Source organism: Porites lutea, chromosome 8, assembly GCF_958299795.1.
Source record: "Porites lutea chromosome 8, jaPorLute2.1, whole genome shotgun sequence".
Classification (NCBI taxonomy): Eukaryota; Metazoa; Cnidaria; class Anthozoa; order Scleractinia; family Poritidae; genus Porites; species Porites lutea.
This window is the reverse complement of record NC_133208.1, coordinates 24,239,071-24,258,056: the sequence shown is the minus strand read 5'-3', so window position 1 is coordinate 24,258,056 and position 18,986 is coordinate 24,239,071. Positions and strand designations below refer to the sequence as shown.

The 18,986-nt window shown below is 37.2% G+C and overlaps 2 protein-coding genes across 2 annotated transcripts; both read left to right on the top strand.

The window, feature by feature from the left end:
• The first annotated feature begins 994 nt into the window (after positions 1 to 994).
• Positions 995 to 1,783, top strand: LOC140945371 (substance-K receptor-like). Its single transcript, XM_073394406.1, has one exon. It carries the CDS (start codon positions 995 to 997, stop codon positions 1,781 to 1,783), a length of 789 nt encoding a protein of 262 aa, XP_073250507.1.
• Positions 1,784 to 12,551: 10,768 nt separating this feature from the next.
• On the top strand, positions 12,552 to 18,225 carry LOC140945370 (allatostatin-A receptor-like). Its single transcript, XM_073394405.1, has 4 exons — positions 12,552 to 13,121; positions 14,109 to 14,181; positions 17,472 to 17,647; positions 17,751 to 18,225. The coding sequence occupies exons 1-4, from the start codon at positions 12,552 to 12,554 to the stop codon at positions 18,207 to 18,209; spliced, it is 1,278 nt and encodes a 425-aa protein (XP_073250506.1). The 3' UTR covers positions 18,210 to 18,225.
• Positions 18,226 to 18,986: the final 761 nt, after the last annotated feature.

Sequence of the window (18,986 nt, the reverse complement as noted above, 5' to 3'; positions counted from 1 at the left end):
GGGAAAAATTTTTTTTTTTCAGATGTTTTTAGTAAAATAACTACGAACAGGTGTGCCACCATCAATGTTAATGGTCGTAACCATGCGTGGCGATTTTCTAGAAATGAGTACGTAATATTCATCAATAGGCCCGTTCGCGCTGACGCAAATGCAAAAGTTTTCATAGAGACATGTAGCACTAGTGTGAAAGTTTCTAATGTCTTTTTCGGTTTATTTATATTTATTCAAATTTAATCGGAAACAATCGATCATTGGCTAATGAGATTAGCTGTGGAATAATTGTTGATTATTGTGTATTCATGCAACATCAACATTGTTGTATTTCACTTAACATCAAATGAGTCTCTAATGATAGCATCATTATTGCCACTTCCTTCTGGAATAATTTTTGCATTTTCCTTATTTTAGCTACCAGCTGCATGAGAGAGCTTGAAGGGGCTACGTCACAAGGATTTTGCTGCTCTAGGTCAATTTCTTTGCTTAACTGTAAGAAAATATCGTGACATAAACTCCGGCTTTAAAACCACTACTTAGGGGCCAGACTAGGGGAGTCCTCCAGCAGAACAATCGTGAAGCGAAGTAGTTGAAAATGAATAAAACGAGACCGAGAATGTTTACTATTGTATAAAAACCATGGAAGAATATATTCAACATTTTGATATGGATCTAGCTGTTTAATTTAGATTGACCATTAGATTGAACTATTATAGCTTTACTTACGTAATAATTAGTAGAATATAAAGGACAAAGAACCGCCACAAGGTGTTTTCAAGCGAAGAGACTTGCCGAAGAACCAGCAAGCATGAACACAACAGCAAATGGATCAAGTTCCTGGAGCTGCTCCAGTCTCATAAATCCAGAAGCACTAAAAGTTGCAGCAACAGTTGCTTATAGTTTAACCCTTGTAGTCTCGCTGGTTGGAAATTCTCTCATCGTATTAATTGTTTACAATACACAAACTTTGAGAAAACCGATAAATATGTTGATCGCAAACATGGCCATGTCCGACCTGCTCCTTCCAATATTCCTGATCCCTGTTCGACTGACAGATTGGCACGTTGGCCCCTGGCTTATTGGTGGTACCCTTGGTCAGGCCTTGTGCAAGATACACCCTTTTCTTGTTGAAATTTCCATGAAAGTGTCGATTCAGAGCCTGGTTCTGATAACAGTGGATCGATATGCAGCTGTTGTAGTTCCACTCCGTTCACCCCTCATCAGCCGCAAGGTGTGTCGCTGTTTGATTGTTGGTACATGGATACTCGCAGTGCCCTTTTGTTGGCCATATTTGTTTACCTACAATCTTGTTGAATACCAAGAAGGAAAGTGGTGCATGAATCAGTGGGAGGTGATCTTCGGAGAGAAAAGCTCATTTGCTATTTACCTCCTATCAGCTTGTATCTTGTTCTTTTACATCCCTTTTGTCGTCTTGGTGATACTTTACTCCATCATACTGATCAAGCTTAAAACGCAAGTCCATCCAGGTGAACAGTCAGCCAGCGCTGAGGAACAGAGGACAAGAAGAAACAGAAATGTGCTTAAGATGACCGTTGCTATCGTTGTAGCGTTTTTCATTTGCTGGATACCCTTTTCCATTCAGCTAGTAACAATTTATTTTATACCAAAAATCACTTTGGATTGTAAGTTTAGGGTATCTTATACTGTCGTCTATTTTATGGCTTGCACAAACTGTGCAATCAACCCGATTATTTGCCTTACCTGTAGCAGTAACTATCGCCAAGCTCTTAGGAGACTTGTGAATTGCTGTGGTGCAGTGCAAGGTTAAGTGGAATCTTGGCCTGATCGAAGTGATTCTGGGAAAAAAGCGACCAATATTAACGACTTTACTGTAAAAGTTAATAATACCGAAAATTAATGCAGCATGCAATCTCTCTTGGGACGGTTGTAATACCCAGGACAAATGGAGTTGGTGGGTGGGGGAAGGGCGGGGGGGGGGGGGATAAGGTGCATTATGGGAGATGTGCAAGTGGCGAATAAGAGATTTATCGAGCGCCGGTAAACTATTTGGAATGCAGGTTACCCTGAACTCGAAGCCGAGTATGACATTCAGCTAGCTTTCTCGCTTTCGAGGAAAAATGTTAAGAGTGTTTTTTTCTCTGTTTCAGCGGTAGCTTTTTGTGTGGAATGCCTTATTTTCCTTTATCGTTTATATGCTGAGTCTATTGTCACTGCATGGCGAAGTGATCCGCCACTTGTTTTTTCAGTGTTGTTGTTGTTGTTGTTATTGTGAAAACGTGCCGGCGTAAGGAAATGGCGCCATTATTTCATTTTACTTGCAAACATTCTGCTCCCTAGAGCAGTATTTGGAATATATTTAACTGATTTCAGAACTGGAATAGTAGGTCCGTAGAACGGCGGATGCTCGGGATTATTCTATGTATTCCTATGGAGATCAAGCCAAGTTAAAATGAGCGTTGTTTCAGTTGTTTTTAAAAGTGAGAATTAGAAACGTGTTTAAAAGATTAGTAAAAAGAGACGTCCTATCGTAAATGTTAATAGTTGGATAATAATTATCTGCTTTTGTATAAATGGTTATTGTATGTTGTACATACAACCTTAAAAAGCTTAAATGTATATATATAGCTATTCTGCCCCGAATTTACTTCATCTTTCTTAGGCCGGCCTTAATCACTTTGATTGCTATAATGACTTTCTGATTGCATTTTGTTTCTGAGCTCAACGATTTAATTTAGTGAACAAAATTTCATTAATTTTGCAGTTGACATTGCTTTGACATTAATTTAGTGAACAAAATTTCATTAATTTTGTAGTTGACTTTGCTTTGCCCTACTGAGTAATTACGACTTTTCATTTGTGGTTGTAAGCTTTATCCCGGCAAATTTGGTCTCTTTGATCACAGTATTCTATTTGTCTTCCCTCTTGCATTAGTTATTTTCCGTTCTAGGACGCCATTTTACTGATTAGAATGTATTCACTCGATTGCATAAATGTACGCTCAATAAAGATGAAACCAAATTACTTTGTCAATATGGTCTATCAAATGTGTTATTTTAACCCTTTTACAGTATATAATCTATTGACTATTTAAGGCTAAATTAACATTTTCTTGTAACCTATTCTTTTTAGTTATATTAACGGGTAGTTTTTTAAATAGTTTAATTAACTACTTTGAAATGGTCTCGAACTAAATGACGTGCGTTATTTCAACCAAAAATGTTGGTCATTCTTACTTAAAAGAAACTGCTTATAACTACCATTTATAAATAGTTAAAACAACATAAACATTGAACTAAAAACAACCAAACAAAAAAGTCAAAATAACCCTGTTAACGTTTGTTTTAACTGCTTTTAAATTAGTTATTTTAAATCAAAAGAATCCAGTTATTTTAAGCCAATCTGTCTAAAACAAGAGGATCATTCTCTCAGACGCATTTTGCAACAATATTTATTGGTTATTTTAATAAGTCAAATTTAACAGTGTGGGTCGTTTCTGTGGCTGCTAACTCACTGTATTTGTTCCGTCGCAGCAAGAGTTGTTGGGTATTCTGTGGGATTGGTCTGTGGAGTGAGCTGGTACTCTTTGAATTCCTATAGAGGAGGTGACGCGAAGATTTGAATTTTATTTTCGAATGGCAAAACAACATTTTACCAACGAGCGTAGCGAGTTAGTAAAATATTGTTTTTGCCACGAGAAAATAAAATTCATATCTTCAAGCCGCCGTGTAATGTTCTTTTTTATTATATAGACAAAATGACATCGATAAAATAATTACCAAAATTACGTCATCGATAAACTCACGTGTGAGATTATGGAAAATAAACCACTCGGGTCCCGGATGCAGTTTTTATGAATTTTACGAGTGGTATATTTTCCAGTAAAACACTCGTGTCTATATAATAAATTGACATTATTTGCTTTGTTTTTCTTTACATCCCCATTATCCTGTCGGTCATTGTATACCCATTATCCTGATCAAGCTTTAAAATCTACGGGCTCAGCCTGGCGAGCAGACAACGATAGTAGAGCAGCGTAGTAGAGAATAAACAGCAACATTTTTATGCATCGTACGGCTAACGTCGGAGAATGGTTTGATGGACTCCAGCGAACCTGAAACATGGACTTTCTTAAACAGTGAACGGCATAGTCTTCCTAACAGTGACTTAATGGTTTTAACCTTAATTTAAAAGGCATTTCCGGTGGTGATGGTGTTGGTGGTGGAGGGTGTACTGTCGCAATTTGTAATAATCATCGCACTTTGTAATACCTGTCGCAATTTGCAATAAATCCATCGCACTTTGTAATACCTGTCGCAATTTGTAATAAACCGTGTCGCACTTTGTAATAAAAAAGCTGTCTCAATTTGTAACAACTGTCCATCGCACTTTGTAATGAAGTAAGCTGTCGCAATTTGTAATAATTCCATCGCACTTTGTAATACCTTTTTGAGAGTAATCAAACTTACTTCGTCAACATTAATATAGTGCCAAAATATGCATGGTACTTCATAAACAAAGATGATGACGTCAGCTTGCACGTAACACCTCCGCTCATTCAAACATTTAACTTTATTCACCGTCTTAAGCATTTTTTTTAGATTAATGTTGATTAGTTATCTGACTTACGAAATGCTGTATTCTTAAACCTTGCTATTGTACTAGGTGGTTTTCATTCAATGGTTACCCGGCGGGTGTACTTCCTTATATGGCCATATGGCTCTGGACAGAGCGTTGTCAGAGTACAGAATCTAGACACACTAGACACAAACAAGCCATTATTAAAAAGCATTTAATTTCCGCAAATCGTAACATCCATCCTACGTCATTCGAATAAGGACAACAGGAGATTTCAAGCTTTCCTTGTTAGATCTTACAACAAGTCGACACAACACGTGGTGCACCGTCCTTGTCTAACGCGCAATCTTAAAGAAGTAATAGTGGCATCCATATTTTGGCCAAATTAATCAAACGAGGCCTGGAAAGATTCAAAATGTTTACTGCAAATAATTAAAAAAACGTCACCAGTGGCAAACCGTCGAACCACAACAGAAACCTAAACACAAAATCTAATTAGTTGCTGGCCAATACCTTCGTATGTACCTGTTTTTAAAACACTCACTTGGGGTCTTACACTGAGCCGGCTGGGCATTTGGCCCATTATTCTCACTTGATTTTGTCCCATATAGGAACAAAAGGAGTACTCATTCCATCTTAAAACAATTGTTTTCTATAAGGAGTCCTCTACAGCAAATACCATGGGGATAGTAAAAATTATCCTTCCCTGCGTATATACAACTCGTAAGACCTTGCAATTCTTCCGAGCGTGTTCTGGATTACTGTTTTTCCACAAAATGGAAAGGATGGAATAAACCATCCATTACTACTTGAGTTACCCTATCTAAGGATCAAACCAAAGACACAAGGCCAACAACGTAAAAAAGGATACCCTATTAAAGGCTCGAGATCCTCAAAAACCATACCCTATCAGGCGGTACTTACCTATCTAGCCCATCCATATATGGGATTATATTCCCCCCCCCCCCTCCCCCTTCCCGAAGACTTCACGTGTCACTTGGCAAGCAAACATGGATTTGGACTACGAATGCCAGGTTATTCATGAATTTTCTGTTGTTAAATGTTGCTTTAGTTATTTAAATATTTTTGAATTTAAACATGATTCATCTCTTTTTGGTGATATGTCACAGGAAGTTTCATGTCTTTCATAAAAGCGTTTCTAGTTGGTCACGTGATTAATCGAGGCAGAAAAATTTATAGCGTAAGACATGCATGTTTGACCAAAGTAAATGTTAGGGAGATGTTACGTGGTAGCAGACGTCATCATCTTTGTTTATGAAGTACCATGCATATTTTGGCATTTTATTAATATTGACGAAGTAAGTTGAATCACTCTCAAAAAATTATTACAAAGTGCGATGGAATTATAACAAATTGCGACAGCTTAGTTTATTACAAAGTGCGATGGACTGTTATTACAAATTGCCACAGCTTTTTTATTACAAAGTGCGACACGGTTTATTACAAATTGCGACAGGTATTACAAAGTGCCATGGATTTATTGCAAATTGCGACAGGTATTACAAAGTGCGATGATTATTACAAATTGCGACAGTACAGAGGGAAAACAATAGAAATGTGGTTGCGGTGGGAAAACAATTATAGAAATGTGGTGGTGGTATAGTTATATAATTTCATTATTTACGAAGCAGTGCTGAAAAAAAAAAGTTGACTGTAGGGTCGATGTGGGGTCGATGTAGGGTCGACGTGGTCCATGTGGTCGTGGATGGAAAATGCATATAATAGAATGAGGAGGGGAGGGAAAATAATAGAATTGAGGGAAAATGATAAAACTGTGGAGGAGGGAATAAAAAATTGAGGAGGTAAACGTAGTGAAAAAGATAGCTAGCTTTCTTTGCCTATTTTAATAGAATCTTTAATCTAATCTTTCTGCAATTATTTTAATAAAGGGTCATAAAGTTGATTTCTTTTGTCTTAAGAAACGTGTCTGATTTTATTGCTAGCAATTATTAGTCACGTGTTTAATTGATCCTTGTTAAGTTATTAATTGTTTTATAATAATACGTCAAGATGCTCTCTTGGAGTTTTTACTGCAGAGCTAATTTATATTCAGCGGTGGGCTTGCGAACTCGCATAATTACCCGACTAACGGCGCTCTTTTTCTCGAGGTAGACAGGAGAAAACAGTTCTGTAATAGTAAGACAGAATTGAAATAGAGAGTTGTCACCTCCATTTTGTGTATATGTGCATGTGTTTTGTTTATATATCCGAGTTTTAGCGCTAAATAAGAAGATGTAAACTAAACTGAATAAAGACTTTTCAGTTCTACTTTGTGTATGTTTTGTTGATATATCCAAGTTTTCAGGGCTAAATTAGATATAGGAAGCCGTTTCTCGTGATGCTAGGTGATCGCTTCTCTTATTTTTTGAAACAAACATTCGGAGGAACCAGAAAAGGAAATGACTTCCTGGCAGGTGCTATCGTTCTTTTCTACACTCCCTTTGTCCTTATGGTGATACTTTACTCCATCATCATGATCAAGCTTAAAAAGCAGCCCCATCCAGGTGAACGTCAGCCAACGCTGAGGAACAACCGACAAGAAAAAACAGAAGAGTGCTAAAGATGGCCATTGCTACCCTATTTCAGTTAAGGGGTGATACGTCGCTTTAGTACACCGGACAGTTCCATTTTGGTCTTCCAGTAGCTTTTAGTCTATACTTTATTGTCAACGACTATGTGGTTTACACATATGTGGCTATCAACCCGATTATGTGCCTCATTTTTAGTGTTAATTATCGCCAAGCTCTTAGGAGACATGTCAATTGCTGTGATGCAGTGCAAGATTGACTTTTGAAAACTAACAGCTGGGTCTGAAGCGTTTCGTGAGAAAAAACAAACAAACAAAACAAAACAAATAATAGTACTAATAAACATAATAATAATAATAATAATAATAATAATAATAAGGATTAAAAAACTTTACTGTAAAATAATGATAATGATGATGATGATGATGATTATGCTGCTGATGATGATAAAACATTATTATCTTGGTTACTCTTACACTAAAAGTCTGGGTAGGGTCAACTAAGCTGCTTAAAGAACAGGTTCAATTTTTTAGTTAATAAAGCGTTGGGCAAATTTCAGAGCAGTGTTTCTTAATGACCGTAGAATTGATCCTCTTAACCTCTTTATCTTTGTTGAAGTAGGCTAAAATATTTCCAATAAATACTAATCAAAAACCTCCCTCTTACTGCAGGCTAAGCCATCTCTTTGATTCTTTCAGGTCTCAGTGGTTCTCATTTGATCCATCTGGAACTTTTTTTTTAAACTTGCATATACATTGATAATGTTCCTCAAAGGTTCCATCCAAAGTCAGCGCCATTAGACACTAAAGCAACATTTTGTCACAATATTAAACTCAGCGACAGTTGAGTGGTATCTTTTTTTTTTTTCAGGTACACCGACAGGACTGTAGTAAATTTCAACCCGCCTTGTAATTGCCATTAAATTTGTCTTCAACCTAAGATTTGTATCAAGGAATAAAGTTTTAAACCATGTCTAACTAATTAGCTTTTAAACATGTTTCAGCTTTAGTGTGAGTGAGGCATGAAAAACCTCAAAGCAACTAAATGATCATGTATACTATGTTATTTCATGGTGTACAGAAAATTGCAAGGCAAATTATCAGCCTTCGATCGCCGATTTTTCTCTTTCGCTCTTTCCCCACTGCTGAGCCTAGTCCCAGCCTATTAATCCGTTGGCGTTGAAGCAAATGCAAAAATATAATTGCTGCAGACATGTGGCACTAGTGTGAAAGTCTCTAATACCTCTTTCGATTTATTACTAATTAATATTTTTTTTTCGGAAAGGATCGATCACTGATATTTTGCCGTCGTTTTTAATCAAACAATTAATCTACCTGCACTTGCTGAATATGAGATGTTTATGGCCAACGCGGCACGTAGGCATGCATTCAACTCGAGCACTTTGGAATACCTGTTAATTATTGTGCGTAACGTACAGTTATATGCAACATCAAATGGATTTCTGTTGAAATCATCACGATTGTCAGTTCCTTCTGTAATATTTGTACCTTCTTTATTTTAGGTACCATCTGAGTGAGTTTAAAGGTGATATGTCATGAGTAGATTGCTGTTAGATCTGTTCTTAAGTGATAGAAAATAACCTGACATAGCCCCTTTAACACCAAAGATGAGCAGGTGAGCCCTCTAATAGTATACAGTGGAACCTCCGGCGATATAACGAACCTCTATATAACGAAGTCCTCGGTATACGTATAACGAACGATTTTCTTTACCCCAGTAATAGTAAAATATACCAAAAAGAACCTCGATATACCGAAACCTCGGTGTAGCCAACAAATTTTGCCAGTCTCTTGCTTAGTTATTTTATCGACGTTCCACTGTAGAACGATTGTGACGCGATTTTTTTGTAGTTTGAAATGAATAAAACGAGACCGCGGATGATTAACATTTTACTGAAACAGTACGTTATTTTTATTGTCTCTCTACAATTGGAAGAAAAAGGTTTAAGAATATTCTGGGTCTATGGGCTGCTTAATTATCGTCGATTTTTAGGAGTATTTATTTTACGTCGGATATGTCCGTCCTTTTAATTTAAATAGACACTTACAAAATTGATCAATAGTTTAGAAGGAACAATGATAGCTTCACTTTCATAATTGTTTGCCTCAGTTCGCTTCTCAATAACAGGATCCAAAGTTATTAGCGTTAAAAATGGACTTACTCAACCATATTACACTGAAACCCCTGCAGGAGAGCAGAGAGAATTATCTGATATCAATTAAAATATAATGGCGCTTAAGTGTTTTCGATAGTAGAATATCAGAGGCGGACGAAGTATTTTGTGGTAGAGGGGGCCCAGAAAAATAGTATACAATGGCAATATGGGCGCCTTAGCGCCCATCAGGACTGCGTGCGGCGCACTTTTCTATGGAGTTTCGGGCGCATGCTCCTCCCGGAAAATTTTTTTAGATTGAAGTTCTCTGAGGTGCAATCTGGTGCACTCTGGACGCTTAAATTTAGCAAATGCCTGGATTCCATATTGAACATGTAATGCGGAAATATTTAATAAACCACAGGGGTGGCTGTGGTCAAAGAAGTAATTAACACTTTATAATGGTAACAGGGGCCGAAGCGATTGCGGCGAGAGCACAACGTTCGATAAATTTCCTTGTTAACAATGTTTATTAAAGAAATTTATTTAAGTAACAAAGCTCGAACTACCCTCCGATACATGTCACGAGGTCACTTCCTATTTACGGCTTAGCAGAAGCCATCGTATGCTTTTGTATCCCTGATGTCCTCTTAAGTAATACTTTACTCCATCATCCTGATCAAGCTTAAGCATCAAGCTCATCCAGGTGAACACTCAGCGAATATTGAGGAACAGCGGACAAGAAGAAATAAACAAGTGCTCAAGATGGCCATAAGCTATCAATTTAGCGTTTCTCATTTTTTTTAAATTTGCTGGGCACCCCTTTTATTTGACCGAATAATATCTCATTTTGCACCGGACTTCCTGTCTTTCTGTATTGTTCTGGTATACTATATTGCCGCCCCGTTTATTACTTACGCAAACTGTACTATCAACCCGATTGTCTGCCTCGTGTTTAGCAGTAACTATGGCACGCTCTTAAGAGACTTGTCAGATGCTGCGATGCAGTTCAAGAGTAACTCTTCAAAACTGAAAGCTTTGTCTGAAGCGATGGAATCTGAGTACCGCCCTCGGCCGGTACATAAGACCTTGGGTACAGTTTCTCTCAATACGGACCTCGCAGCCGGTGAATAACATGTATCTATGATGACCTTATTATTGGCATGCTGATTCTGAGTTCTACAAGACCAGTGAATAACAAAATTTATGCAACGCGTCAAAGATTTAGCAAACTGAATTCCATTCATAGTTGATTTAACTTTGCTCCCTATACTGGTAATCATTACTTCAGTGTGTGTATGTCGATTTTATCCCAGCAAATTTGACCTCCTTGATCACGGTATTTTATTTGTCTTCTCTGTTATTGGTAATATTCCATTGTTTGCTCAATTTTGCTAAAGTGGTTGTCCCACCAACCGCTAAGATCCCCCTGAATCGACAATTTGAGAAACTAGAAACTCTCAATCGCTACATATTCCCTTATTTAAATCGACGAGTGACCAGAGAAGCTTCTATTACAGAACAGTGAAGATATGAAACTTATTGGACAATGAATTAAAACTAAACAAAGATGTTATAAGCTTCAAACGAAAGCTCAAAAGTAAGCTATATACTTTGCTTGCGGATAGAACTTTATAAACGATGTTTCTTATATTTTATGTATGATCGTATATTGAAGTGATTAATTTTTAACTCTTAGATAATTTTACCAATCCACTTCTTATACATTTACTGTACTCCTTTTTGTTTTTAATCATATTTTTTGCAATTATCTTTGAAAAACCTCGTTTAAGGAAAGATAATAAAGGATGTATGTAGGATGTTACAATAGCTGCCTTGCGATAATACTTGACATTTTACTTCATCGACATAAAGTTGAACATTTATTTATGTATATTTCAATTGCATTGTAAGTTACTGCTTGCTGCTCACGTATAATAAAACTCAATAGTATCTTATTAATGAGAGACTCTTACTTTTAAACATACCCTTAGAGCAAAGGTTTTTATGACATGGCTTTTACCAATTTTAAAGTTGTTCGCGGGGCTTAAAAAATTCAACCACGCGGCTAGTGACGCGAACGACTTCGTAAATGCTACAAGTGAAAAACATTGGAGAACAGAATCGAAAGAAATCTTTTCTCGCAAGGTATTCTAAATTCAAAATTTCCCACCAAAATTAAGGGCTACAATGCGCTTATTTTAATAAGGTCGAATAAAACGACGGTTAATGAGAATATATAAGCTATACTTTTGATTCTTTCAAGTCCCAGTAGTTTTCATTGTGACCCATCCGGAACTCAGAATTTATTTCTTAAAATTGCTTAATATTTGCATTTATATTGACAATGTTCCCCAAAGGTTCCACCAAAAGTAGACTTCACAATCTTAAACTCAGCGATGATTGAGTGCTATCATTTTCAGTAACTTTTAAAACCAACACGAACACACAAAACCAAAATTGCCGTCGGTTACGTCCTTTGTAGAAGGAGTAAATGGCTTGTCTGGGTTCCCCATGTTTCCCCCTTCAAACTAACTAAACATGTTTGATTAAACCCGCCATTGTTTCAAAAAATGAAAACGGACACGAAAAACAAGAACACAGGTTTTACACAGGATCCGGTAATGAAATTCAAAACGCGTTTTGTAATTTGCAATAAAGTTGCCATCAACCTTAGGTGTTTTTATGAAGGAAAAAATTTATACCTTGTTTGACTAAACAGCTTTTGAACATAAACCGATCAATATGAGGAACTTCGAAAATAAAATGGATAAAAGAAAGCTCTTAATGGTCTATGAAATTTATCTTTATCTGGTAAGCTGTCTTTCCCTTACCTTTTTTTTTATTGAAAAAACAAAGGTTGGTTTTCAGTTACGGTCTTAAGAAAAATATTTTTGTTTTTAATTTGGTGGACCTTACTTTGAACAAGCGTCTCTTAACAAATACATCGGATAGGAAGTAATTAGCGCGTTTTCAAACGGGAAGACGCAGTTGTACCGTTATGGAAAGTTGGCAGTGAATACAAATATGACTTCACACCATTTGCGTCATTAACAAATAGAGGCGAAAGTTAAAATGTTTATTTAACAATTAGTCCATGCGCCAGCGTGCGTATGTCAAGCTGTTACTAAAGCAAACGGGAAGTTTGGGGCATGAGAGTTGCTCTAGTCGCAGATGGAAAGGCAAAGCTGTATCGTTATATCAAGTTAAGCACTAGTTAATAGAGAATTGACTTAGATGTAGCACTAGTGTGAAAGTTTCTAATGTCTTTTTCGGTTTGTTCATATTTATTCATATTTTATTCGGAAACAATCGATCATTGGCTAGAACCAGCAAGCATGAACACAACAGCAAATGGATCAAGTTCCTGGAGCTGCTCCAGTCTGATAAATCCAGAAGCACTAAAAGTTGCAGCAACAGTTGCTTATAGTTTAATCCTTGTAGTCTCGCTGGTTGGAAATTCTCTCATCGTATTAATTGTTTACAATACACCAACTTTGAGAAAACCGATAAATATGTTGATCGCAAACATGGCCATGTCCGACCTGCTCTTTCCAATATTCGTGATCCCTGTTCGACTGACAGATTGGCACGTTGGCCCCTGGCTTATTGGTGGTACCCTTGGTCAGGCCTTGTGCAAGATATACCCTTTTCTTGGTGAAATTTCCATGAAAGTGTCGATTCAGAGCCTGGTTCTGATAACAGTGGATCGATATGCAGCTGTTGTAGTTCCACTCCGTTCACCCCTCATCAGCCGCAAGATGTGTCGCTGTTTGATTGTTAGTACATGGATATTCGCAGTGCCCTTTTGTTGGCCATATTTGTTTACCTACAATCTTGTTGAATACCAAGATGGAAAGAGGTGCATGAATCAGGTGGAGGTGATCTTCGGAGAGAAAGCTCATTTGGTATTTACCTCCTATCAGCTTGTATCTTGTTCTTTTACATCCCTTTTGTCGTCTTGGTGATACTTTACTCCATCATCCTGATCAAGCTTAAAAAGCAAGTCCATCCAGGTGAACAATCAGCCAGGGCTGAGGAACAGAGGACAAGAAGAAACGGAAAAGTGCTTAAAATGACCATTGCTATCGTTGTAGCGTTTTTCATTTGCTGGATACCCTTTTCCATTCAGCTAATAACAATTATTTTTATACCAAAAATCACTTTGGATTGTAAGTTTTGGGTATCTTATGAAGTCGCCTTTTTAATAGCTTGCACAAACTGTGCTATTAACCCGATTATCTGCCTTATCTTTACCAGTAACTATCGCCAAGCTCTTAGGAGACTTGTGAATTGCTGTGGTGCAGTGCAAGGTTAACTGAAATCTAGGCCTGATCGAAGTGATTCTTGAAAAAAAGCGACCAATATTAATGACTTTACTGTAAAAGTTAATAATACCGAAAATTAATGCAGCATGCAATCTCTCTTGGGACGGTTGTAATACCCAGGACAAATGGAGTTGGTGGGTGGGGGAAGGGCGGGGGAGGGGGAGGGGGGTGATAAGATGCATTATGGGAGATGTGCAAGTGGCGAATAAGAGATTTACCGAGCGCCGGTAAACTATTTGGAATGCAGGTTACCCTGAACTCGAAGCCGAGTATGAAATTCAGCTAGCTTTCTCGCTTTCGAGGAAAAATGTTAAGAGTGTTTTTTTCTCTGTTTCAGTGGTAGCTTTTTCTGTGGAATGCCTTGTTTTCCTTTATCGTTAAATGCTGAGTCTATTAATTTGTCCCTGCATGGCGAAGTGATCCGCCACTTGTTTTTTCAGTGTTGTTGTTGTAGTTGTTGTTATTGTGAAAACGTGCCGGCGTAAGGAAATGGCGCCATTATTTCATTTTACTTGCAAACATTTTGCTCCCTAGAGCAGTATTTGTAATATATTTTACTTATTTCAGAACTGGAATAGTGGGTCAGTAGAACAGCGGATTCTCGGGATTATTCTATGTATTCCTATGGGGTTCAAGCCAAGTTAGAATGATCGTTGTTTCTGTTGTTTTTAACAGTGAGAATTAGAAACGTGTAAAAAAGAGTAGTAAAAAGAGACGTGCCATCGTAAATGTTAATGTTTGGATCATAATTATCTGCTTTTGTATAAATGGTTATTGGATGTTGTACATACAACCTTAACAAGCTTAAATGTATATATATCGCTATTCCGCCGCGAAATTACTTCAGCTTTCTTAGGCCGGCCTTAATCACTTTGATTGCTATAATGACTTTCTGATTGCATTTTGTTTCTGAGCTCAACGATTTAGTGGATAAAATTTAATTAATTTTGTAGTGGACATTGCTTTGCTCTAATGAGTAATTACGACTTGTCATTTGTGTGTGTATGTTCTATCCCGGCAAATTTGATCTCTGTGATCACAGTATTCTATTTGTCTTCCCTCTTGCATTAGTTATTTTCCATTCTAGGACGCCATTTTACTGATCAGAATGTATTCAATCGATCGCATAAATGTACGCTCAATAAAGATGAAACCGAATTTCTCTGTCAATATGGTCTATCAAATGTGTTATTTTAACTCTTTTACAGTATCTAATTCTACTGACTATTTTATGTTAAATTAACATTTTCTTGTAACCTATTCTTTTTAGTTATATTAACGAGAAGTATCTAAAGAAAATGGGTTCTCTGAGATGCATCCCGGGTAGTTTTTTAAACAGTTGAATTACCTACTTTGAAATGGTCTCTAATTAAATGAAGTGTCTTATTTCAACCAAAAATGTTAGTCATTCTTACTTAAAAGAAACTGGTTACAACTACCATTTACGAATAGTTAAAACAACATAATATTGAATTAAAAACAACCAAACAGAAAAGTCAAAATAACCTCGTTAATATTTGCTTTAACTGTTTTTAAATTAGTTATTTCAAATCAAAAGAATCCAGTTAATTAAAGCCAATCTGTCTAAAACAACAGGATTCTCTCAGATGCATTTTGCAACAATTTTTATTGTTGCAAATTTTACAGTGTGGGTCGTTTCTGTGGCTGTTAACTCACCATATTTGTTCCGTCGCAGCAAGAGTTGTTAGGTACTCTTCTGTGGGATTGGTCTGTGGAGTGAGCTGGTACTTTTTGAATTCCTTTTGAGGGTATTACACGGTGGCGAGAAGATATGAATTTTATTTTTGAGTGGCAAAACAATGTTTTGCGAACGAGCCCAGCGAGTTAGTAAAATGTTGTTTTGCCACTCGAAAATAAAATTCATATCTACAAGCCGCCGTGTAATGTTCTTTTCATTATATAGACAAAATGACATCGATAAAATGATTACCAAAATTACGTTATCGATAAACTCACGTGTGAGATAATGGAAAATAAACCACGCGGGTCCCGGATGTAGTTTTTATGAATTTTACGAGTGGTATATTTTCCAGTAAAACACTCGTGTCTATATAATAAATTGTCATAATATACTGTCTTTTTTTACATCCCCATTATCCTGTCGGTCATTGTATACCCATTATCCTGATCAAGCTTTAAAATCTACGGGTTCAACCTGTCGAGCAGACAACGATAGTGGAGCAGCGTAGTAGAGAAGAAACAGCAACATTTTCATGCATTGTACCGCTAGCGTCGGAGAATGGTTTATACCTTGTTTGACTAAACAGCTTTAAACATAGGCCGATCAATATGAGGAACTTCGAAATAAAATGGATAAAAGAAAACACTTAATGGTCTATGAAATTTATCTGTATCTTGTTAGCTGTCTTTCCCTTACCTTTTTTTTTATTGAAAAAAAAAAGGTTGGTTTTCAGTTACGGTCTTAAGAAAAATATTTTTGTTTTTAATTTGGTGGACCTTACTTTGAAAAAGCGTCTCTTAACAAATACATAGGATAGGAGGTAATTAGCGCGTTTTCAAACGGGAAGACGCGGTTGTACCGTTACGTTATAGAAAGTTGGCAGTGAATACAAATATGACTTCACACCATTTGCGTCATTAACAAATAGAGGCGAAAGTTAAAATGTTTATTTAACAATTAGTCCATGCGCCAGCGTGCGTATGTCAAGCTGTTACTGAAGCAAAAGGGAAGTTTGGGGCATGAGAGTTGCTCTAGTCGCAGATGGAAAGGCAAAGCTGTATCGTTATATCAAGTTAAGCACTAGTTAATAGAGAATTGACTTTACACTGTCTGCGCCAATATCAAATAGAGGCTAAAAGTCAGTGAAAGTTAGCTCGGGGAAAATTTTTTTTTTTTCAGAGGTTTTTTAGTAAAATAACTACGAACAGGTGTGCCACCATCAATGTTAATGGTCGTAACCATGTGTGGCGTTTTTCTAGAAATAAGTACGTAATATTCATCAATAGGCCCGTTCGCGCTGACGCAAATGTAAAAGTTTTCATAGAAACATGTAGCACTAGTGTAAAAGTTTCTAATGTCTTTTTCGGTTTATTCATATTTATTCATATTTTATTCGGAAACAATCGATCATTGGCTAATGAGATTAGCTGTGGAATAATTGTTGATTATTGTGTATTTAATTTCATGCAACATCAAATGGGTCTCTAACGATAGCATCATTATTGTCACTTCCTTCTGGTCAGGAATGATATTTGCATTTTCCTTATTTTAGCTAACAGCTGCATGAGAGAGCTTGAAGGGGCCACGTCATAAGGATATTGCTGCTCTAGGTCACCTTTTTGCTGAACTATAAGAAAATATCGCGACACAGACCCCGGCTTTAAAACCGATACTTACGGGCCAGGCTAGGGGAGTCCTCCAGCAGAACAATCGTGAAGCGAAGTAGTTGAAAATGAATAAAACGAGACCGAGAATGTTTACCATTGTATAAAAACCATGTTATTGTTCACAAGGAAGTGGGCAGCTTCTATCAACGCCTATTGGAAGAATTTATTCACCACTTTGATATGGATCTAGCCATTGAATTTAGATTGACAGTTAGATTTAACTATTACAGCTTTACTTGCATAATAATTGGTAGAATATAAAGGACAAAGAACCGCCAAAAGGTGTTTTTAAGCGAAAAGACCTGACGAAGAACCAGTAAGCATAAACACAACAGCAAATGGATTCGAGCTGCTCCAGTCTGAGAAATCCAGAAGCAATAAAAGTTGGAGCAACAGGTGCTTATAGTTAAATCCTTGTAGTCTCGCTGGTTGGAAATTTTCTCATCGTATTAATTGTTTACAAAACACCAACTTTGAGAAAACCGATAAATATGTTGATCGCAAACATGGCCATGTCCGACCTGCTCTACCCAATATTCATGTTCCCCGTTCCACTGGCAGATTTGCACGTTGGCTCGTGGCTTATTGGTGGTACCCTTGGTCAGGCCTTGTGCAAGATATACCCTTTTCTTTGTGAAATTTCCATGGTAGTGTCGATTCAGAGCCTGCTTCTGATAACATTGGATCGATATGCAGCTGTTGTAGTTCCACTCCGTTCACCCCTCATCAGTCGCAAGGTGTGTCGCTGTTTGATTGTTGGTACATGGATACTCGCAGTGCTCTTTTGTTGGCTATATTTGTTTAACTTCAATCTTGTTGAATATCAAGGAGAATTAAAAGTGGTTCATGAATCAGTGGGATGTGATCTACGGAGAGAAAAGCTCATTTGGTATTTACCTCCTATTAGCTTCTATCTTGTTCTTTTACATCCCTTTCGTCGTCTTGGTGATACTTTACTCCATCATCCTGATCAAGCTTAAAAAGCAAGTCCATCCAGGTGAACAATCAGCCAGCGCTGAGGAACAGAGAACAAGAAGAAACGGAAACGTGCTCAAGATGACCGTTGCTATCGTTGTAGCGCTTTTCATTTGCTGGATACCCTTTTCCATTCAGTTAGTAACATCTTTTTATGTACCCAAAAACGATTTGGATTGTAAGTTTCGGGTATCTCTTGATGTCGCCTTGTTTATGGCTTGCACAAACTGTGCTATCAACCCGATTATCTGCCTTACCTTTACCAGTAGCTATCGCCAAGCTCTTAGGAGACTTATGAATTGCTGTGATGCAGTGCAAGGTTAAGTGAAATCTAGGTCTGCAGGGGTGGATCCAGACCTTTGGGGGGGGGGGGGGGGAGGTCTCTAAAAAAACTTTTTTCGCTCTTCGGGTCTCAGTTTGGTCTAAACATAAGGAGGGAGGCCGGGCCCCCCGGGCCCCTCCCCTGGATCCGCCACTGGTCTGATCGAAGCAATTATTTAAAAAAGCGACCAATATTAATAACTTTACTGTATAAGTTAATAATACTGATAATTAATGCAGCATGCAATTTCTCTTGGGACGGCTGTAATACCCAGGAGAAATGGACAAAACATGAAATGGAACATAAAATGAATTATGACATGAATTTAATTCAGTCATGGCTGTCAGCAAACAAATTAACTTTGAATGTTTTTTTAAGGAGACTAAATACATGCTTATAGGGAGTCCGTTTAAGTTATCTCAAATAAATAGTGATTTCACAGTTAAAGTTAATAATACACCCTTAGAAAGAGTAATTAAACATAAATCTCTTGGAGTTCAAATTGATGAATCTTTGAACTGGCGCTTACACATTAATACCATTTCAAAGAAAATATCCGCTGGTCTTGCTATCTTAAAGCGCGTAAGTCACTTTATACCATTGATACTAAAGTGAATATGTACAATACACTGGTAATGCCATATTTTAATTACTGTAGTGCTGTATGGGGTTATATAATAAAGGGACTAGTAGACAAACTTCAAAAGATGCAGAATAGGGCTGCTAGAATTCTCACCTTTTCTAACTATGACGTTCGCTCAATTGTTTTGTTGGATGAG